Genomic DNA, 18,481 nt, shown 5'->3' on the forward strand with positions numbered 1-18,481 from the left:
TTCCCTAACCACTGACTCCATCCCTCTCCTGACCAAACATCTGCTGCATAGCTAAGACCGCCTATTTCCACATCCGTAACATCACCCATCTCCACCCTTGCCTCAGCTCATCGGCTGCTGACACCCTCATCCATGCTTTTGTTACCTCTAGACTTGACCATTCCAATACACTCATGGCTGGCCTCCCACGTTCTACCCTACGTAAACTTGAGGTCAGTGAAAACACAGCTGCCCATGTCCTAATTCGCACCGATCACCCATTATCCGTGTTCATTGATCTATATTGGTTCTTGGTTAAGCAACGCCTTGATTATAAAATTCTCATTCCTGTTTTCAAATCCCTTCATGGCCTCATCCTTCCCTATCTCCTCTAGCCCCACAGCATTCGCACACAGCCCCCACGAGAAATCTGGCTTCTTAAGCATCCCTGATTTTAATCGCTCCACCATTGGTGGCTGTACCTTCAGCTGCCACTCCTAAGCTCTGGAATTCCCTCCTTAAACATCTCTACCTCTCTTTCCTCCTTTAAGATGCTTCTTAAAACCTAACTCTTTGCCCTAATTTCTCCTTATGTGGCTGTGCCAAATTTTGATTGATAACGCTCCAGTGAAGTACCTTGGGACATAAGAACATAAGAAATAGGAGCAGGAGTAGGCCATTCGGCTCCACGAGCCTGCTCCACCATTCAATAAGATCATGGCTGATCTTCTACCTCAACTCCACTATCCACAAATCCCTTGATTCCCTTAATATCCAAAAAACTCGTGATCTCTGGCTTGAATATACTCAACGACTGAGCCTCCACAGCCCTCTGGGTAGAGAATTCCAAAGATACACCATCCTCGAATGAAGACATTTCCTAAGCTTAAATAAAGGAGACTACAAAGGTATGAAAGCAGAGTTGGATAAAATGGACTGGGAAAATAGATTACAGAGTGGGACGGTTGATGAGCAGTGGCAGACATTTAAGGAGATATTTCATAACACTCAACAAAAATATATCCCAATGAGAAAAAAAGGCTGTAAGAGAAGGGATAAACAACCGTGGCTAACTAAGGAAATAAGGGATGCTAACAAATTGAAAACAAAGGCATACACTGTGACCAAGACGAGTGGGAGACCAGAGGATTGGGAAACATTTGGCAGACATTTAGAGACCGCATGGATGAACTACAACAATTGTAAATCCCTGTCTGGCGTAAAAATAAAAAAGGGAAGGTGGCTCAACCGTGGCTATCAAGGGAAATCAGGGATAGTATTAAAGCCAAGAAAGTGGCATACAAATTGGCCAGAAATACCAGCGAACCCAGAGACTGGGAGAAATTTAGAACTCAGCAGAGGAGGAAAAAGGGTTTGATTAGGGCAGGTAAAATAGAATACGAGAGGAAGCTTGCAGGAAACATTAAAACGGACTGCAAAAGCTTCTATAGATATGTAAAGAGAAAAAGGTTAGTAAAGACAAAGGTAGGTCCCATGCAGTCAGAATCAGGGGAAGTCATAACGAGGAACAAAGAAATGGCAGACCAATTAAACAAGTACTTTGGTTTGGTATTCACTAAGGAGGACACAAACAACCTTCCGGATATAAAAGGGGTCAGAGGATCTAGTAAGAAGGAGGAACTGAGGGAAATCCTTATTAGTGGGAAATTGTGTTGGGGAAATTGATGGGATTGAAGGCCGATAAATCCCCAGGGCCTGATGGTCTGCATCCCAGAGTACTTAAGGAGGTGGCCTTGGAAATAGCAGATGCATTGACAGTCATTTTCCAACATTCCATAGACTCTGGATCAGTTCCTATCGAGTGGAGGGTAGCCAATGTAACCCCACTTTTTAAAAAAGGAGGGAGAGAAAACAGGGAATTATACACCGGTCAACCTGACATCGGTAGTGGGTAAAATGATGGAATCAATTATTAAGGATGTCATAGCAGCGCATTTGGAAAGAGGTGACATGATAGGTCCAAGTCAGCATGGATTTGTGAAAGGGAAATCATGCTTGACAAATCTTCTGGAATTTTTTGAGCAGGTTTCCAGTAGAGTGGACAAGGGAGAACCAGTTGATGTGGTGTATTTGGAACTTTCAGAAGGCTTTCGACAAGGTCCCACACAAGAGATTAATGTGCAAAGTTAAAGCACATGGGATTGGGGGTAGTGTGCTGACGTGGATTGAGAACTGGTTGGCAGACAAGAAGCAAAGAGTAGGAGTAAATGGGTACTTTTCAGAATGGCAGGCAGTGACTAGTGGGGTACCGCAAGGTTCTGTGCTGGGGCCCCAGCTCTTTACATTCTACATTAATGATTTAGACGAGGGGAGTAAATGTAGTATCTCCAAATTTGCGGATGACACTAAGTTGGGTGACAGTGTGAGCTGCGAGGGGGATGCTATGAGGCTGCAGTGACTTGGATAGGTTAGGAGAGTGGGCAAATGCATGGCAGATGAAGTATAATGTGGATAAATGTGAGGTTATCCACTTTGGTGGTAAAAACAGAGAGACAGACTATTATCTGAATGGTGACAGATTAGGAAAAGGGGAGGTGCAACGAGACCTGGGTGTCATGGTACATCAATCATTGAAGATTGGCATGCAGGTACAGCAGGCGGTTAAGAAAGCAAATGGCATGTTGGTCTTCATAGCGAGGAGATTTGAGTACAGGGGCAGGGAGGTGTTACTACAGTTGTACAGGGCCTTGGTGAGGCCACACCTGGAGTATTGTGTACAGTTTTGGTCTCCTAACATGAGGAAGGACATTCTTGCTATTGAGGGAGAGCAGCGAAGGTTCGCCAGACTGATTCCTGGGATGGCGGGACTGACATATCAAGAAAGACTGGATCAACTGGGCTTGTATTCACTGGAGTTCAGAAGAATGAGAGGAGATCTCATAGAAACATTTAAAATTCTGACGGGTTTAGACAGGTTAGATGCAGGAAGAATGTTCTCAATGTTGGGGAAGTCCAGAACCAGGGATCACAGTCTAAGGATAAGGGGTAAGCCAATTAGGACCGAGATGAGGAGAAACTTCTTCACCCAGAGAGTGGTGAACCTGTGGAATTCTCTACCACAGAAAGTTGTTGAGGCCAATTCACTAAATATATTCCAAAAAGGAGTTAGATGTAGTCCTTACTACTAGGGGGAATCAAGGGATATGGCGGGAAAGCTGGAATGGGGTACTGAAGTTGCATGTTCAGCCATGAACTCATTGAATGGCAGTGCAGGCTCGAAGGGCCGAATGGCCTACTCCTGCACCTATTTTCTATGTTTCTATGAAACTCTTAAAAGCCAGCAAAAAAAGGACTAAAAAAATAATGAGAGGGAAGATAGATTATGAACGTAAACTAGCACAAAATATAAAAACAGATAGTAAGAGTTTCTACAGGTACATAAAAAGGAAAAAAAAAAAAGAGTGGCTAAAGTAAATGTTGGTCTCCTGGAGGATGAGACTGGGGAATTAATAATGGGGAATATGGAAATGGCAGAGACTTTGAACAAATATTTTGTATTGATCTTCACAGTAGAAGACACTAAAAACATCCCAATAGGGGATAATCAAGGAGCTATACGGAGGGAGGAACTTAATACAATCACTATCCACGAAAGAAGTAGTGCTCTGTAAAATAATGGGACTAAAGGCAGACAAGTCCCCTGGACCTGATGGCTTACATCCTCGGGTCCTAAAAGAAGTGGCTGCAGAGATAGTGGATGCATTGGTTGTAATCTACCAAAATTCCCTAGATTCTGGGGTGGTCCCAGCAGATTGGAAAACCTCAAATGTAACGCCCCTATTTAAAAAAGGAGGCAGACAGAAAGCAGGAAACTATAGACCGGTTAGCCTAACATCGGTCATTGGGAAAATGCTGGAGTCCATTATTAAGGAAGCAGTAGCGGGTCATTTGGAAAAGCATAATTCAATCAAGCAGAATCAGCATGGTTTTATGAAAGGGAAATCATGTTTGACAAATGTGCTGGAGTTCTTTGAGGATGTATGAACAGGGTGGATAAGAGGGAACCAGTGGATATGGTGTATTTGGATTTCCAGAAGGCATTTTGATCAGGTACCACATAAAAGGTTACTGCACAAGATAAAAGTTGAGGGTAATATATTAGCATGGATTGAGGATTGGCTAACTAACAGAAAACAGAGTCGGGATAAACGGATCATTTTCTGGTTGGCAAACAGTAACAAGTGGGGTGTCACAGGGATCGGTGCTGGGGCCTCAACTAATTATAATCTATATTAATGACTTGGATGAAGGGACTGAGTGTAATGTAACCAAGTTTGCTGATGATACAAAGATGGGTGGAAAAACAAGTTGTGAGGAGGACACAAAAAATCTGCAAAGGGATATAAACATTCTAAGTCAGTGGGCAAAAATTTGGCAGGTGAGCATAATGTATAATACGATTTAGAATGTGAGGTTATCCACTTTGACAGAACAAATAGAAAAGCAGATTAAATTTAAATGGAGAAAAATTGCAAAGTGCTTCAGTACAGAGGGACCTGGGGGTCCTTGTGCACGAAACACAAAACGTTAGTATGCAGGTACAACAAGTAATCAGGAAGGCAAGTGGAATGTTGGCCTTTATTGCAAGGGGGATGGAGTATAAAAGCAGAGAATTCCGCTACAACTGTACAAGGTATTGGTGAGGCCACACCTGGAGTACTGCGTGCAGATTTGGTCTCCGTATTTAAGAAAGGATATACTTGCATTGGAGACTGGTCAGAGAAGGTTCACTAGGTTGTTTCCGGAGATGAGGGGATTGATTTATGAAGATAGGTTGAGTAGTTTGGGTCTACTCATTGGAGTTCAGAAGAATGAGAGGTGATTTTATCGAAACGTGTAAGATAATGAGAGGGCTAGACAAGATGGATGCAGAGAGTATATTTCCACTCAGAGGGCACATTAAAACTAGGGAGCATAGTCTCAGAATAAGTGGCTAAGTCTCTAGTTTCAGATTTAACATAAATCACTTTCAAACTTAAGAGAAAATTCTATCATATAAGTTCACTTTTCCCTAAATGCCCCTTTACTACAAGGTTATTAATTAACCCTTTCTCATTGCACAATACTAGATCTAAAATAGCCTGTTCCCTCTTTGGTTCCTCAACATACTAATCTAGAAAACCATCTTGTATACATTCCATGAATTCATCCTCCACACTATTACTACAAGTGTGGTTTGCAAAGTCTTTTTGTAGATTAAAGTCCCCCATGATTACTGTATTACCCTTGTTACATACAACTCTAATTTCCTGATTAATACTGTGCCCTACATTACCACTACTATATAAAGACAAGTTGTTGTTGTTGCTGTGTCACTTGCTAAATCTGCTAAAATCAAACAAAACTAATCTGCTACTTTTGTAGATTAATTTTGTGCAATTAAAGACATATAACAGCATCTCCCCCATCCCAGTCAAATTACAAATGAACTGTTTGAATTTACAGTTCCATTATAATTTCAGATTATATTTCAAATAGGGGAGTCCAGCAGCATAAGAAATTCCTGCTCTGGAAATGTCCATTCTTAGAGTTGCTCTCTCATTGGTGTTTTTAGGACTTATTTAAATAAAACCCGAACTTGAAATGGAGCAGGCACTGTGGACAGGTAGTACAGTAGCATAGTGGTTATGTTACTGGACTAGTAATCCAGAGGCATGGACTAATGATCCACCTGGTTCACTAATGTCCTTTAGGGAAGGAAATCTGCCGTCCTTACCTGGTCTGGCTTATATTTGACTCCAGATCCACAGCAATGTGTTTGACTCTAAACTTCCCTCTGAAATAATCTAGCAAACACTCAGTTCTATTCAAAAAGGAAGCTGACCACCACCTTCTCGAGGGCAATTATGAATGGGCAATAAATGCTGGCCTTGCCAGTGACGTCCACATCTTGTGAATGAATAAAAACAAACAACCTACAGCTGGGTGAGTTACCTGGGTACACAAGCCATGTAGGTAAGAGTTTAGACAACCTAAGCTTGAAACATTAAGTAAATACAAGCCAATTCTTCTCTGGCCATCAAGGAGCGCAAAAGTCTTTCACAGCTATGAATTCTCATGAGCTTTCACCTCAATAAGCACACACTAATTAAGTGCATCAAAAGTTGCTCTCTTCTCCAAATATCTCTCCTTACTCCTCTTTTCCTGCAGATACTGACATGCTGGAGTACAGTTCCATCTGCCCTCCAATAACTGAACCAAATTGATTATCCATCATGTATGAGCCTGAATAGTAAGAGCAGGCTATTCAACTGTGGGACCATCACAAAACAGACTGATCTATCACCACGCAGCATTTGCACACATATTTTCAGTATGTGCATCAGAATTGGGTATTCTGGCTCATATTTCCCTTCTCTACATCAGGAATTCCGCCAACTGAAATGTCTCCATTGCCGTCTGAGCTGACATCAACTAATTCAGCACCAGGCAGAGTTCATATCTTTTGGCATGTATGGCTCAGTAACATATGACCTGGAGCATTTACCAACTGAGCATTTTACAAGTTTGATAGAATTATTCCATTCCAGTAACTTAAGAATAAGATAGTGAACCAGCTAACAACATTACATTACAGCGGAAGGCACCATGGGAGGCTCTGCTGCACAGGAGGGCAGGAAAAAGAGTGGGAGAGCTATAGTGGTAGGGGATTCTATTGTAAGGGGAATAGATAGGCATTTCTGCGGCCACAATCGAGACTCCAGGATGGTATGATGCCTCCCTGATGTAAGGATCAAGGATGTCGCGGAGCGGCTGCAGGCTATTCTGGAGGGGGAGGGTGGACAGCCAGTTGTCGTGGTGCATATAGGTACCAATGATATAGGCAAAAAATGGGATGAGGTCCTACCAGCTGAATTTAGGGAGTTAGGAATTCAATTAAAAAGTAGGAGCTCAAAGGTAGTAATCTCAGGATTGCTACCAGTGCCACGTGCTAGTCAGAGTAGAAATAGCAGGATAGTTAAGATGAATACGTGGCTTGAGGAGTGGTGCAAGAGGGAAGGATTCAAATTCCTGGGACATTGGAACTGGTTCCGGGGGAGGTGGGACCAGTACAAACCGGATGGTCTGCACCTGGGCAGGACCGGAACCGATGTCCTAGGGGGAGTGTTTGAGTGCTGTTGGGGAGGGTTTCAACTTATATGGCAGGGGGATGGGAATCTATGCAGGGAAACAGAGGGAAGTAAAATGGGGGCAGAAACAAAAGGTAGAAAGGAGATAAGGAAAAGTGGAGGGCAGAGACATCAAAGGCAAAAATCAAAAAGGGCCACAGTACAACATAATTCTAAAAGGACAAAGAGTGTTAAAAAAACAAGCCTGAAGGCTCTGTGTCTCAATGCGAGGAGCATTCATAATAAGGTGGATGAATTAACTGCGCAGATAGCTGTTTACGGATATGATGTAATTGGGATTACGCAGACATAGCTCCAGGGTGACCAAGGCTGGGAACTCAACATCCAGGGGTATTCAACATTCAGGAAGGATAGACAGAAAGGAAAAGGAGGTGGGGTAGCATTGCTGGTTAAAGAGAAGATTAACGCAATAGTAAGGAAGGACATTAGCTTGGATGATGTAGAATCTGTATGGGTAGAACTGCGGAACACCAAAGGGCAGAAAACGTTAGTGGGAGTTGTGTACAGACCACCAAACAGTAATAGGGAGGTTGGGGATGGCATGAAACAGGAAATTAGGGATATGTACAATAAAGATACAGCAGTTATCATGGGTGACTTTAATCTACATACAGATTGGGCTAACCAAACTGGTAGCAATACGGTGGAGGAGGATTTCCAGGAGTGTATAAGGGATGGTTTTCTAGACCAATATGTCGAGGAACCAACTACAGAGCTGGCCATCCTAGACTGGGTGATGTGTAATGAGAAAGGACTAATTAGCAATCTTGTTGTGCAAGGCCCTTTGGGGAAGAGTGACCATAATATGGTAGAATTCTTCATTAAGATGGAAAGTGACACAGTTAATTCAGAGACTAGTGTCCTGAACTTAAAGAAAGGTAACTTCGATGGTATGAGACATGAATTGGCTAGGATAGACTGGCGAATGATACTTAAAGGGTTGACGGTGGATAGACAATGGCAGACATTTAAAGATCACATGGATGAACTTCAACAATTGTACATCCCTGTCAGGCGTAAAAATAAAACGGGGAAGGTGGCTAACAAGGGAAATTAGGGAGAGTGTTAAATCCAAGGAAGAGGCATATAAATTGGCCATAAAAAGCAGCAAATCTGAGGACTGGGAGAAATTTGGAATTCAGCAGAAGAGAACAAAGGGTTTAAGTAGGAGGGGGAAAATAGAGTATGACAGGAAGCTTGCCGGGAACATAAAAACTGACTGCAAAAGCTTCTGCAGATATGTGAAGAGAAAAAGATTAGTGAAGACAAATGTAGGTCCCTTGCAGTAAGAATCAGGTGAATTTATAATGGGGAACAATGAAATGGTAGACCAATTGAACAAATACTTTGGTTCGGTCTTCACTAAGGAAGACACAAATAACCTCCCGGAAATATTAGGGGACCGAGGGACTATCGAGATGGAGGAACTGAAGGAAATCCTTATTAGCCAGGAAACTGTGTTCGGGAAATTGATGGGATTGAAGGCCGATAAATCCTCAGGGCCTGATGGTCTACAAGCCAGAGTACTTAAGGAAGTGGTCCTAGAAATAGTGGATGCATTGGTGATCATTTTCCAACAGTCTTTCGACTCTGAATCAGTTCCTATGGACTGGAGGGTAGCTAATGTAACACCACTTTTTAAAAAAGGAGGAAGAAAGAAAATGGGGAATTATAGACTGGTTAGTTAGTAGTGGGGAAAATGTTGGAATCAATTATTAAAGATGATTACAGCAGTGCATTTGGAAAGCAATGACAGGATCGGTCCAAGTCAGCATGGATTTATGAAAGAGAAATCATGCTTGACAAATCTTCTAGAATTTTGAGGATGTAACTAGTAGAGTGGACAATGAAGAATCAGTGGATGTGATGTATTTGGACTGTCAAGGTCCCACGCAAGAGATTAGTGTGCAAAATTAAGGCACATGGTATTGGGAGTAATGTACTGATGTGGATAGAGAACTGGTTGGCAGACAGGAAGCAATGAGTAGGAATAACCAGGTCCTTTTCAGAATGGCAGGCAGTGACTAGTGGGGTACCGCAAGGTTCCGTGCTGGGACCCCAGCTATTTACAATTTGGATTAATGATTTAGACGAAGGAATTGAGTGTAATATCTCCAAGTTTGCAGATGACACTAAGCTGGGTGGCAGTGTGAGCTATGAGGAGGATGCTAAGAGGCTGCAGGGTGACTTGGACAGGTTAGGTGAGTGGGCAAATGCATGGCAGATGCAGTATAATGTGGATAAATGTGAGGTTATCCACGTTGGTGACAAAAACAGGAAGGCAGATTATCTGAATGGTGACAGATTAGGAAAAGGGGAGGTGCAACAAGACCTGGGTGTCATGGTACATCAGTCATTGAAAGTTGGCATGCAGGTACAGCAGGCGATGAAGGCGGCAAATGGCATGGTGGCCTTCATAGCGAGAGGATTTGAGTATAGGAGCAGGGATGTCTTTCTACAGTTGTCCAGGGCTTTGGTGAGGCCACACCTGGAATGTTGTGTACAGTTTTGGCCTCCTAATCTGAGGAAGGACATTCTTGCTATTGAGGGAGTGCAGCGACAGTTCACCAGACTGATTCCCAGGATGGCAGGACTGACATATGAAGAAAAACTGGATCGACTGGGCCTGTATTCACTGGAATTTAGAAGAATGAGAGAGGATGTCATAGAAGCATGTAAAATTCTGATGGGATTGGACAGGTTAGATGCAGGAAGAATGTTCCTGATGTTGGGGAAGTCCAGAACCAGGGGTCACAGTCTAAGGATAAGGGGTAAGCCATATAGGACCAAGATGGCGATAACCTTTTTCACCCAGTGAATTGTGAACCTATGGAATTCTCTGCCACAGAAAGTTGTTGAGTCTAGTTCGTTGGATATATTCAAAAGGGAGTTAGATGTGGCTCTTGCGGCTAAAGGGATCAAGGGATATGGAGAGAAAGCAGGAATGGGGTACTAAAGTTGCATGATCAGTCATGATCATATTGAATGGTGGTGCGGGCTTGAAGGGCCGAATGGCCTACTCCTGCACCTATTTTCTATGTTTCTACGTTAATGCAGTTAGTTTAGCAAATAAGTTAGTCTCGTAGTTACATGTTACAGCTATGGACACCATTGTTTACAATATTACCTTCCAAAAATAAATAAATAAAGTTGCCCGCATGCACAATGTGTTACGGTGTCCTCGTCTCCACAATTGAAGCAGCAGAGCAGGGCATGTCCCCAGACTAAGGCGAGAGAAAATTAGTCAGTCAGTCACCCAGCATTCCCACAAATGATTACAGAATCATACAGCACAGAAGGAGGGCATTCGGCCCATCGTGCCTGCTCTTTGAAAGAGTTATCCATTTAGCCCCACTCCCCTACTCTTTCCCCATAGCCTTGCAAATGTTTCCCTGACTAATTTTATATCCAATTCCCATTTGAAAGTTACTCGTCAATCTATTTCATCACCCTTTCAGGCAGTGCAATCCAGATCATAACAGCTCGCTGCTTAAAAGAAAATTCTCCTCATCCCCCCTCTGGTTCGCTTGCCAATTATTTTAAATCAGTGTCCTCAGGTTACTGAACCTCCTGCCAGTGGAAACAGTTTCTCCTATTTACTCTTCTGATTACGAGCTGATCACTACTGGAAATGTTCTTGTGTGAATGTGAGGAGAAGATAGCATCAGGCCGATTTCTGCCACAGCCAAATAGCATAACACTCACAATGAAAGGTGAGGAATGACCAGTTGATTACAGTATTGGAAAGTTACAAATAGGTATGCAAATATATACACACACATGCGTCACTGGGGGTGAAAGTGGTCTTGAAAATGGGCAAAGAGTGGGCATTAGCGAACGCAGCCAAATTGTTATTTTCCAGCTAGGTGCAAAACGGGCTGCTGATTCGCTATCATCCATTCTGTGCTATCACTTTCACCTCCGCTATCTTCTTGAAAGAGAAAAGTAAGAGTAGAGGAATAATGATAATCACAGTCACGTACCCGTGACCAGTTACTTCAAATTGTTATTTGCCTGAAGTAATAATATTCAAAATGGACAACGTTTTAGACCCTTTGAATTTTAGTCTCTCAGTCTGATCACTAGTGTTCTCTATAAATAAAACAACTTAACTTGTGGTGTTCGCAGTTTAATGTCACTTACAGCATGAGGTATGCATTCGCCCCTCCACTTTATGCATTTTGACACTGAACTGGAGAGTTAAAGCCCTGTGTTTTTGGTACAGGAATGATCCTGAATCACAAAAAGTGGGGCAACTTTGAGAGTCAGATGCCAGTACAAGTGCAGTAACTAGAGAACTGACTTTTTATGCACAAACATACACACATATACGCATACATCTATATACTATGGGGTGTGTGGTAAAGAACTTGAAACAGTTTTGTATTCCCTACTTACCACTAACCCAAGCACCAAGGTTCGCACTCTCTCTCCAATTTCTGGTGAAATGTCATTGCCAAATTGTTGCAAGGTCGTTAGAAACCTCTTCAGCTTGCTGAGCTGTCGAGCACCGCAGGCTGGTGGCAGCTGCTGATTTGCCAGTGAGGAAGAGGAAGAAGAGGTTCCATTACTGAAGCCATTTGGAGGAGACGGTGCCCCATTCAATGCAGTGGGCGAGTGACTGCTGCCATTTGTTACTGTAACAAGAGGAATAAAAATAAATATTCGGCCTGTCTCTGTTGAGAATAGACGGCTCCACTCATTAATAACAGATACAAAGAGAGCATGCTTTAAAAAGCAATAACCTTGCAAACAATGACAGTGAAAATTTCTTCCACCATACGTCAAACAGGCGAGCAACAACTGTGTGCTGTGTAGCATGTCTTAGTTAAGCGTATAGCGAAAAGTTCCAGAACAAGAATTCTACTTCTTACATATGCTGCACAGCACTGAATATGCCCAGGCTGGATTCTACTTTACATTTGCTGGGGAGGACACAGACAGCATGGAAACATCTGAAAATAGCATTGTCAGTCTAAAGTAAAACAGGTGTACAGTTCTAATACTAGGCCAAGTACGAAGGTTATATTTATCGAAGCACCTGCCAGAAGAGCTCCAGTGAGACCGTCAGGGTTAAAGCATTACAGGAATTAAAGTAAATAAATAAATTCAACCCCTAAACTGTAGCAGAAGTTCATTCAAAGAGTTTTAGCTTTTCAGACTAACTTCACAGTATCATTATATAGGAAGCCCCAGAGATGCCAGTTGATTTAATAATATACACACTCTATGCAGCTTAAACCTTGTGTACTCATATGATCCAAATTGTAATATCACCAGGCAGTTTCTCACCTACCCACCTACCTTCTCTTCATCTTCATCACCGCCCCAACACCCCCCCCTCCCCCCGCCACCTCCGCACCACGGTACAATACTTTCTGTAATTTTATGCAAAGCAAAGAGAGAATAATAATGATAAAGACTAAAATAAATAAACAAATAGAAACAGAATTTAAAATGCAATATTTATAATTACATGTTGTTGGTGTGAATGAGCTAGTTCGAGGTGCTCCTTGGTTGGTTGGAGGAGGTGGCATTGTTGGAGGTGTCAACCTGGATTGTGTTTTTACATCTGCAGGTGAGTCTGGCATCGTGGAGCGCTTCTCAGTGCGATCTGTCGTAAGCAAAAGAGGAATTGGTGTTATTATTTTCTTCCTCTGGGCATCAGTTGCTCAAGGAACTATTAAATACCATCATTCCATTCCAAAAATTAATTTTAGTGACCAAAAACAGTAATTTCATCTTTTGATCATTCACTGATCAAAACAATTGTAAGGAGGCATGTTCCAGATGGTGGCACCTCATTAGTAATGTGGAGACATTGTCATTTTGTTCTTGGCTCAAAGATGTACAGATGCTTCCTCAGCACCAAGCACGATCCCAAATCTATTTTTGACATTGCCTCCTAGTTCAGTGCTCAAATATTACCAAAAACAAAGATGAAGAGAAAAGGGAATATAATGAAGCCCCGACACACAAACATGATAGAAAAACCTAATGTTCAGGTAAGACACTGACACAATGTGAATCAAATACATAACACAACACCCATTTAAAACTGAGATGAGGAGGAATTTCTTCTCTGAGGGTTGTAAATCTGTGGAATTCGCTACCTCAGAGAGCTGTGGAAGCTGGGTCACTGAATAAATTTAAGACAGAGATAGACAACTTCTTAACTGATAAAGGATTAAGGGGTTATGGAGAGCGGGTACGGAAGTGGAGCTGAGTCCATGGTCGGATCAGTGATGATCTTATTAAATGGCGGTGCAGGCTCGAGGGGCCATATGGCCGACTCCTGTTCCTATTTCTTATGTTCTTATGTAATATCTCGGAGGCAACACCTGAAGCCTGCCAGTTTTGTTTTGGCAGAGGGTGCCATGTGTTAACTAACTGTATAAGAAGCAGTCTAGAAATTCATGGCTCATGAACATTAAAAAGGGAACATGTAAAGCATTATAGTTTCAACATCGTGTCAGTATAAAATGCAAAGCCGGTTCAAAATATATTCATTAAATAAAAATTGTAAATAAATACTGGACGATGAGGTTGATTATGACAGACTACAAAATGCTGTGTTAGTATGTTCAGTAATTTATTGCAGATGAATAGATGTCTCATTAACAATAAGCGATTATTAATTCTTGCACATTATTTCCATCAACAGTCTCAATAGAAACATAGAAAATAGGTGCAGAAGTAGGCCATTCGGCCCTTTGAGCCTGCACCACCATTCAATATGATCATCCACCTCAGTACCCCATTCCTGCTTTCTCTCCATACCCCTTGATCCCTTTAGCAATAAGGGCCTCCTCTAACTCCCTCTTGAATAGATCTAACGAACTGGCATCAACAACTCTCTGTGGTAAAGAATTCCACAGGTTCACAATTCTCTGAGTGAAGAAGTTTCTCCTCATCTCGGTCCTAAATGGCTTACCCCTTATCTTGAGACTGTGACCCCTAGTTCTGTACTTCCCCAACATCGGGAACATTCTTCCTGCATCTAACCTGTCCAGTCCCATCAGAATTTTATATGTTTCTATGAGATCCCCTCTCATTCTTCTAAATTCCAGTGAATACAGGCCCAGTCGATCCAGTCTCTCCTCATATGTCAGTCCTGCCATCCCAGGAATCAGTCTGGTGAACCTTCGCTGCACTCCCTCAATAGCAAGAATGTCCTTCCTCAGATTAGGAGACCAACACTGAACACAATATTGCAGGTGAGGCCTCACCAAGGCCCTGTACAACTGCAGTAAGATCTCTCTGCTCCTATACTCAAATCCTCTAGCTATGAAGCCAACATGCCATTTGCCTTCTTCACCACCTGCTGTACCTGCATGCCAACTTTCAATGACTGATGTACCATGACACCCAGGTCTCATTGCACCTTCCCTTTTCCTAATCTGCCGCCATTAAGATAATATTCTGCCTTCATGTTTTTGCCACCAAAGTGGATAACCTCACATTTATCCACATATGCCATGCATTTGCCCACTCACCTAACCTGTCCAAGTCACTCAGCAGCCTCTTGGCATCCTCCTCACAGCTCACACTGCCACCCAGCTTAGTGTCATCTGCAAACTTGGAGATATTACACTCAATTCCTTCATCTAAATCATTGATGTATATTGTAAATATCTGGGGTCCCAGCACTGAGCCCTGCGGCACCCCATTAGTCACTGCCTGCCATTCTGAGAAGGACCCATTTATCCCTACTCTCTGCTTCCTGTCTGCCAACCAGTTCTCTATCCACATCAATACATTACCCCCGATACCATGTGCTTTAATTTTGCACACCAATCTCTTGCGTGGGACCTTGTCAAAAGCCTTTTGAAAGTCCAAGTATACCAAATCCGCTGGTTCTTCATTGTCCACTCTACTAGTTACATCCTCAAAAAGTTCTCGAAGATTTGTCAAGCATGATTTCCCTTTCATAAATCCATGCTGACTTGAACTGATCCTGTCACTGCTTTCCAAATGCGCTGCTATTTCATCTTTAATAATTGATTCCAACATTTTCCCCACCACCGATATCAGGCTAACCAGTCTATAATTCCCTGTTTTCTCTCTTCCTCCTTTTTTAAAAAGTGGTGTTACATTAGCTACCCTCGAGGCCATAGGAACTGATTCAGAATCGATAGACTGTTGGAAAATGATCACCACTATTTCTAGGGCCACTTCCTTAAGTACTCTGATACGCAGACTATCAGGCCCCGAGTATTTATCGGCCTTCAATCCCATCAATTTCCCGAACACAATTTCCTGACTAATAAGGATTTACTTCAGTTCCTACTTCTCGCTCGATCCTCGGTCCCCTAGTATTTCTGGAAGGTTATTCATGTCTTCCTTCGTGAAGACAGAACCAAAGTATTTGTTCACGTGGCCTGCCATTTCTCTGTTCCCCTTTATAAATTCACCTGATTCTGACTGCAAGGGACCTATGTTTGTCTTCACTAATCTCTTTCTCTTCACATATCTATAGAAGCTTTTGCAGTCAGTTTTTATGTTCCCTGCAAGCTTCCTCTCATACTCTTATTTTGCCCCTCCTAATTAAACACTTTGTTCTCCTCTGCTGGATTCTAAATTTCTCTCAGTCCTCAGATTTGCTGCTTTTTCTAGCCAATTTTTATGCCTCTTCCTTGGATTTAACACTATCCCTAATTTCCCTTGTTAGCCACAGTTGAGCCACTTTCCCCATTTTATTTTTACTCCAGACAGGGATGTACAATTGTTGAAATTCATCCATGTGATCTTTAAATGTCTGCCATTGCTCATCCACCGTCAACCCTTTAAGTATCATTCTCCAGTCTATTCTAGCCAATTCACGCCTCAAACCATCGAAGTTACCTTTCCTTAAGTTCAGGACCCGTGTATCCAACATCTGCTTTTTTTTCCCCATAAAGTTTGTAAATTGAAGATCATATTTCAATTTTCATGTTTATAGAAACCTATCAATTTGAAATACTTCATTAAAAAAAAGCTTATTCTAGCTTTTTGAGTTCCTGTCTCTACATAAACGTTTGAAAGGTTTGTTAAGATTTTAATCAGGACAAGCCCTCTAAGTTTTTGTAACAAATAGCACATAATGCCCAAATTTCCCCAACCCCTTTTTCCGGCTCACTAACCCGAGATACACGACTTTGTGCGCTCAAAATGGCGCCAAAAAACTTACTCATGATTCTGGTCGCTCTTTTGTCCTGGCGCGGTGTATATAGTGCAGTGGGGGGCGGAGCTCCAGCCCTGCGCTGAAAATAGTCCTGGCAGCTGTCCGCATGAGTGGTGGAGTCTGTGCACATGCGCAGTAGCTCCTCGCCCTCCCAGCGCGTCCTGCAGGCTGTGAGCGGGACCCGATGCTCACCGCCCCTATCTCTGGCCGAAGGGATGACCCAATATTCACCGCCCCTATCCCTGGCCGAATGCTCTCCTGCACCGGCCCGCGAGCATTGAACAGATGGAAACCTGCTGTGCTAACTTGTTTCTGGCATAAAAAATGGGGAAATTGTTTCTATTTTACACATCTTTTGGGAGTATCTCGGCATACAGCCTTTGGAGCCAATTGGAGAATGGAAACATTGCTCGGCTTAATTTGTTTTAGGGAGATTCCTGCACAGGTAAAAAAATGATTGTGAAGGAGACCTGTAAAAATGTGCAAAGTAATGAGTGACATGAAAAAAGCCCTGTACATGTAAGTAGAGGCTTGTGTTGTTTAAAATACTGTGATTGTGTGTTTGTAGAGTTCCTTTATTTTCTTTTCATCGTTCCTTAAAACTTTGTAAGTCTTGGTGCTTTGGTGAAGGTCTTCGCCGCTTCCTTCTATTTTTTTATTTGTTATTGAATGCTTTTTGTGCTTTGTGTAGTGCTTTGTTAGTCTTGGTGCTTTAGAATGTACTAACCTGCGCTGATTTCTTAACTCTCCGCAAGGGTTTTCTGTGTGGCCACAAACGCTGGCCTAAGTTAGTTTGGAGCAACTATTAGTTGTCCAAGCTGGCTTAAATGGCCAAAACGGATGGTAACGCCCCCTTTTGAATAAAAAATCTAAACTAAAAAAAATCCTAACTAACTCACTTACACTGACGCAAATTAAATGTGCAGAATGGGGATTTTTAAGGTACTCCAGAAAAATCAAGTTGCTCCAAAAAAATGGAGCAACTCCTGGGCAAATTTGGACCCATTGTGCCTACTTCCTACACTTTCTTTTCCTTGTCCAGTGCAATGATATATTTCACTTTTTCTTCATGAATCGTCCTCCATTTTTCACATCCTCGGTTACTCTCTTCCCATGCAGTTTTTTCCATCTTGCCATAATCTAAGCTTTGCTCGTATCCAGAACTAAAGCAGTCATTTTATTTTGGCCCAACAGGAAAGTTGCTGGATTGATGGAATCCAATTGTGGAAAGAATGCAGGCCAGCCAAGGTCTTGGCTTTAAATGGGTCCAAGTAAAGACTGATGCTATGATTAGGGTCTATTGTACTATGTATTTTACTAACAATGTTATTTATTATCTATAATATCCATCACCACATACATATAACACATACTTACATTATAGGATATTTGGAATCCTTGAACTGTGACTAAATATAAATAGTTTGTGTGTAATATAGTGCCTCTTTCTGTCTTGTAGTACAGCTCATAGCTAATTAAAATTAAATAGGACTTTGCTGTGCATTGTATAATTACTGCAAAACGTTATTTGATTTCTGTTTAATCCAGCAATTCATTGGTCACACACTTCACCACATTATTGGAAGCTAAGCACAGTTTGAAAATAGGGCAATTGGTACAAATATGCAAATCAGTAAGGCATAGGCCAATTTTAAATGCTTTAAAAAAATCCACATTAACTTAAACAAAACACATAGGGCCTGAACTTGGTCAAAGCCAAGGGCTGCCCAAAGGACCACCGAGAGACCTGGCGGTACTTTGCCAGGAAGATGCCTCTGAAAGATATGCCAATATCGCCCGGCGACAAAAAAACAACTTACGCCGTGAATCTGGGCGGCAGCTCTCAAATGTCGTCGGCAAATGCGATCCTCGCCAAAGTGCCGCCGAGGATTGAGTCAGGCCCAGGGAAGTCTGGGGGGAGGGGGACGACAGCTAAAAATATAAATTTACACATCAAAAACTCATTGTAACACCTTCAGAGGACCCCATCCACATAAAGCGCTGAAAAAAAAAATTAAGGTCTTCTTACTTACCGTTGGGAGTTAAACCTGCCGTCACGCCGCGGGCCTTCCCTCTGCTGCCGCTGACTCCTGCCCGCATCAAAATGGCAGCTCGGCAGGCGGGAGGTTACTTACGGCCTTGAGGCCGTCAGCGGGCGGTTCCCAGCAGTCCTCCCCTCCCGCCGGCG

At 42.5% G+C, this 18,481-nt stretch overlaps 1 protein-coding gene across 4 annotated transcripts in view; it reads right to left on the reverse strand.

Moving 5' to 3' along the window:
- runx1t1 (RUNX1 partner transcriptional co-repressor 1) overlaps positions 1-18,481 on the reverse strand; it is a 269,855-nt gene that overhangs the window by 45,845 nt on the left and 205,529 nt on the right. For all 4 annotated transcript variants that reach the window (XM_070893888.1, XM_070893869.1, XM_070893879.1 and 1 more), the window contains exons 2-3: positions 12,607-12,744; positions 11,529-11,767 (exon numbers count right to left, since the gene is read on the reverse strand). In XM_070893888.1, the coding sequence (XP_070749989.1) occupies positions 11,529-11,767; positions 12,607-12,721 (354 nt within the window). In that variant the 5' untranslated portion in view covers positions 12,722-12,744. The remainder of the gene's footprint in view (positions 1-11,528; positions 11,768-12,606; positions 12,745-18,481) is intronic.

Source organism: Pristiophorus japonicus, chromosome 1 (genome assembly GCF_044704955.1).
Source record: "Pristiophorus japonicus isolate sPriJap1 chromosome 1, sPriJap1.hap1, whole genome shotgun sequence".
NCBI classification, from domain to species: Eukaryota; Metazoa; Chordata; class Chondrichthyes; family Pristiophoridae; genus Pristiophorus; species Pristiophorus japonicus.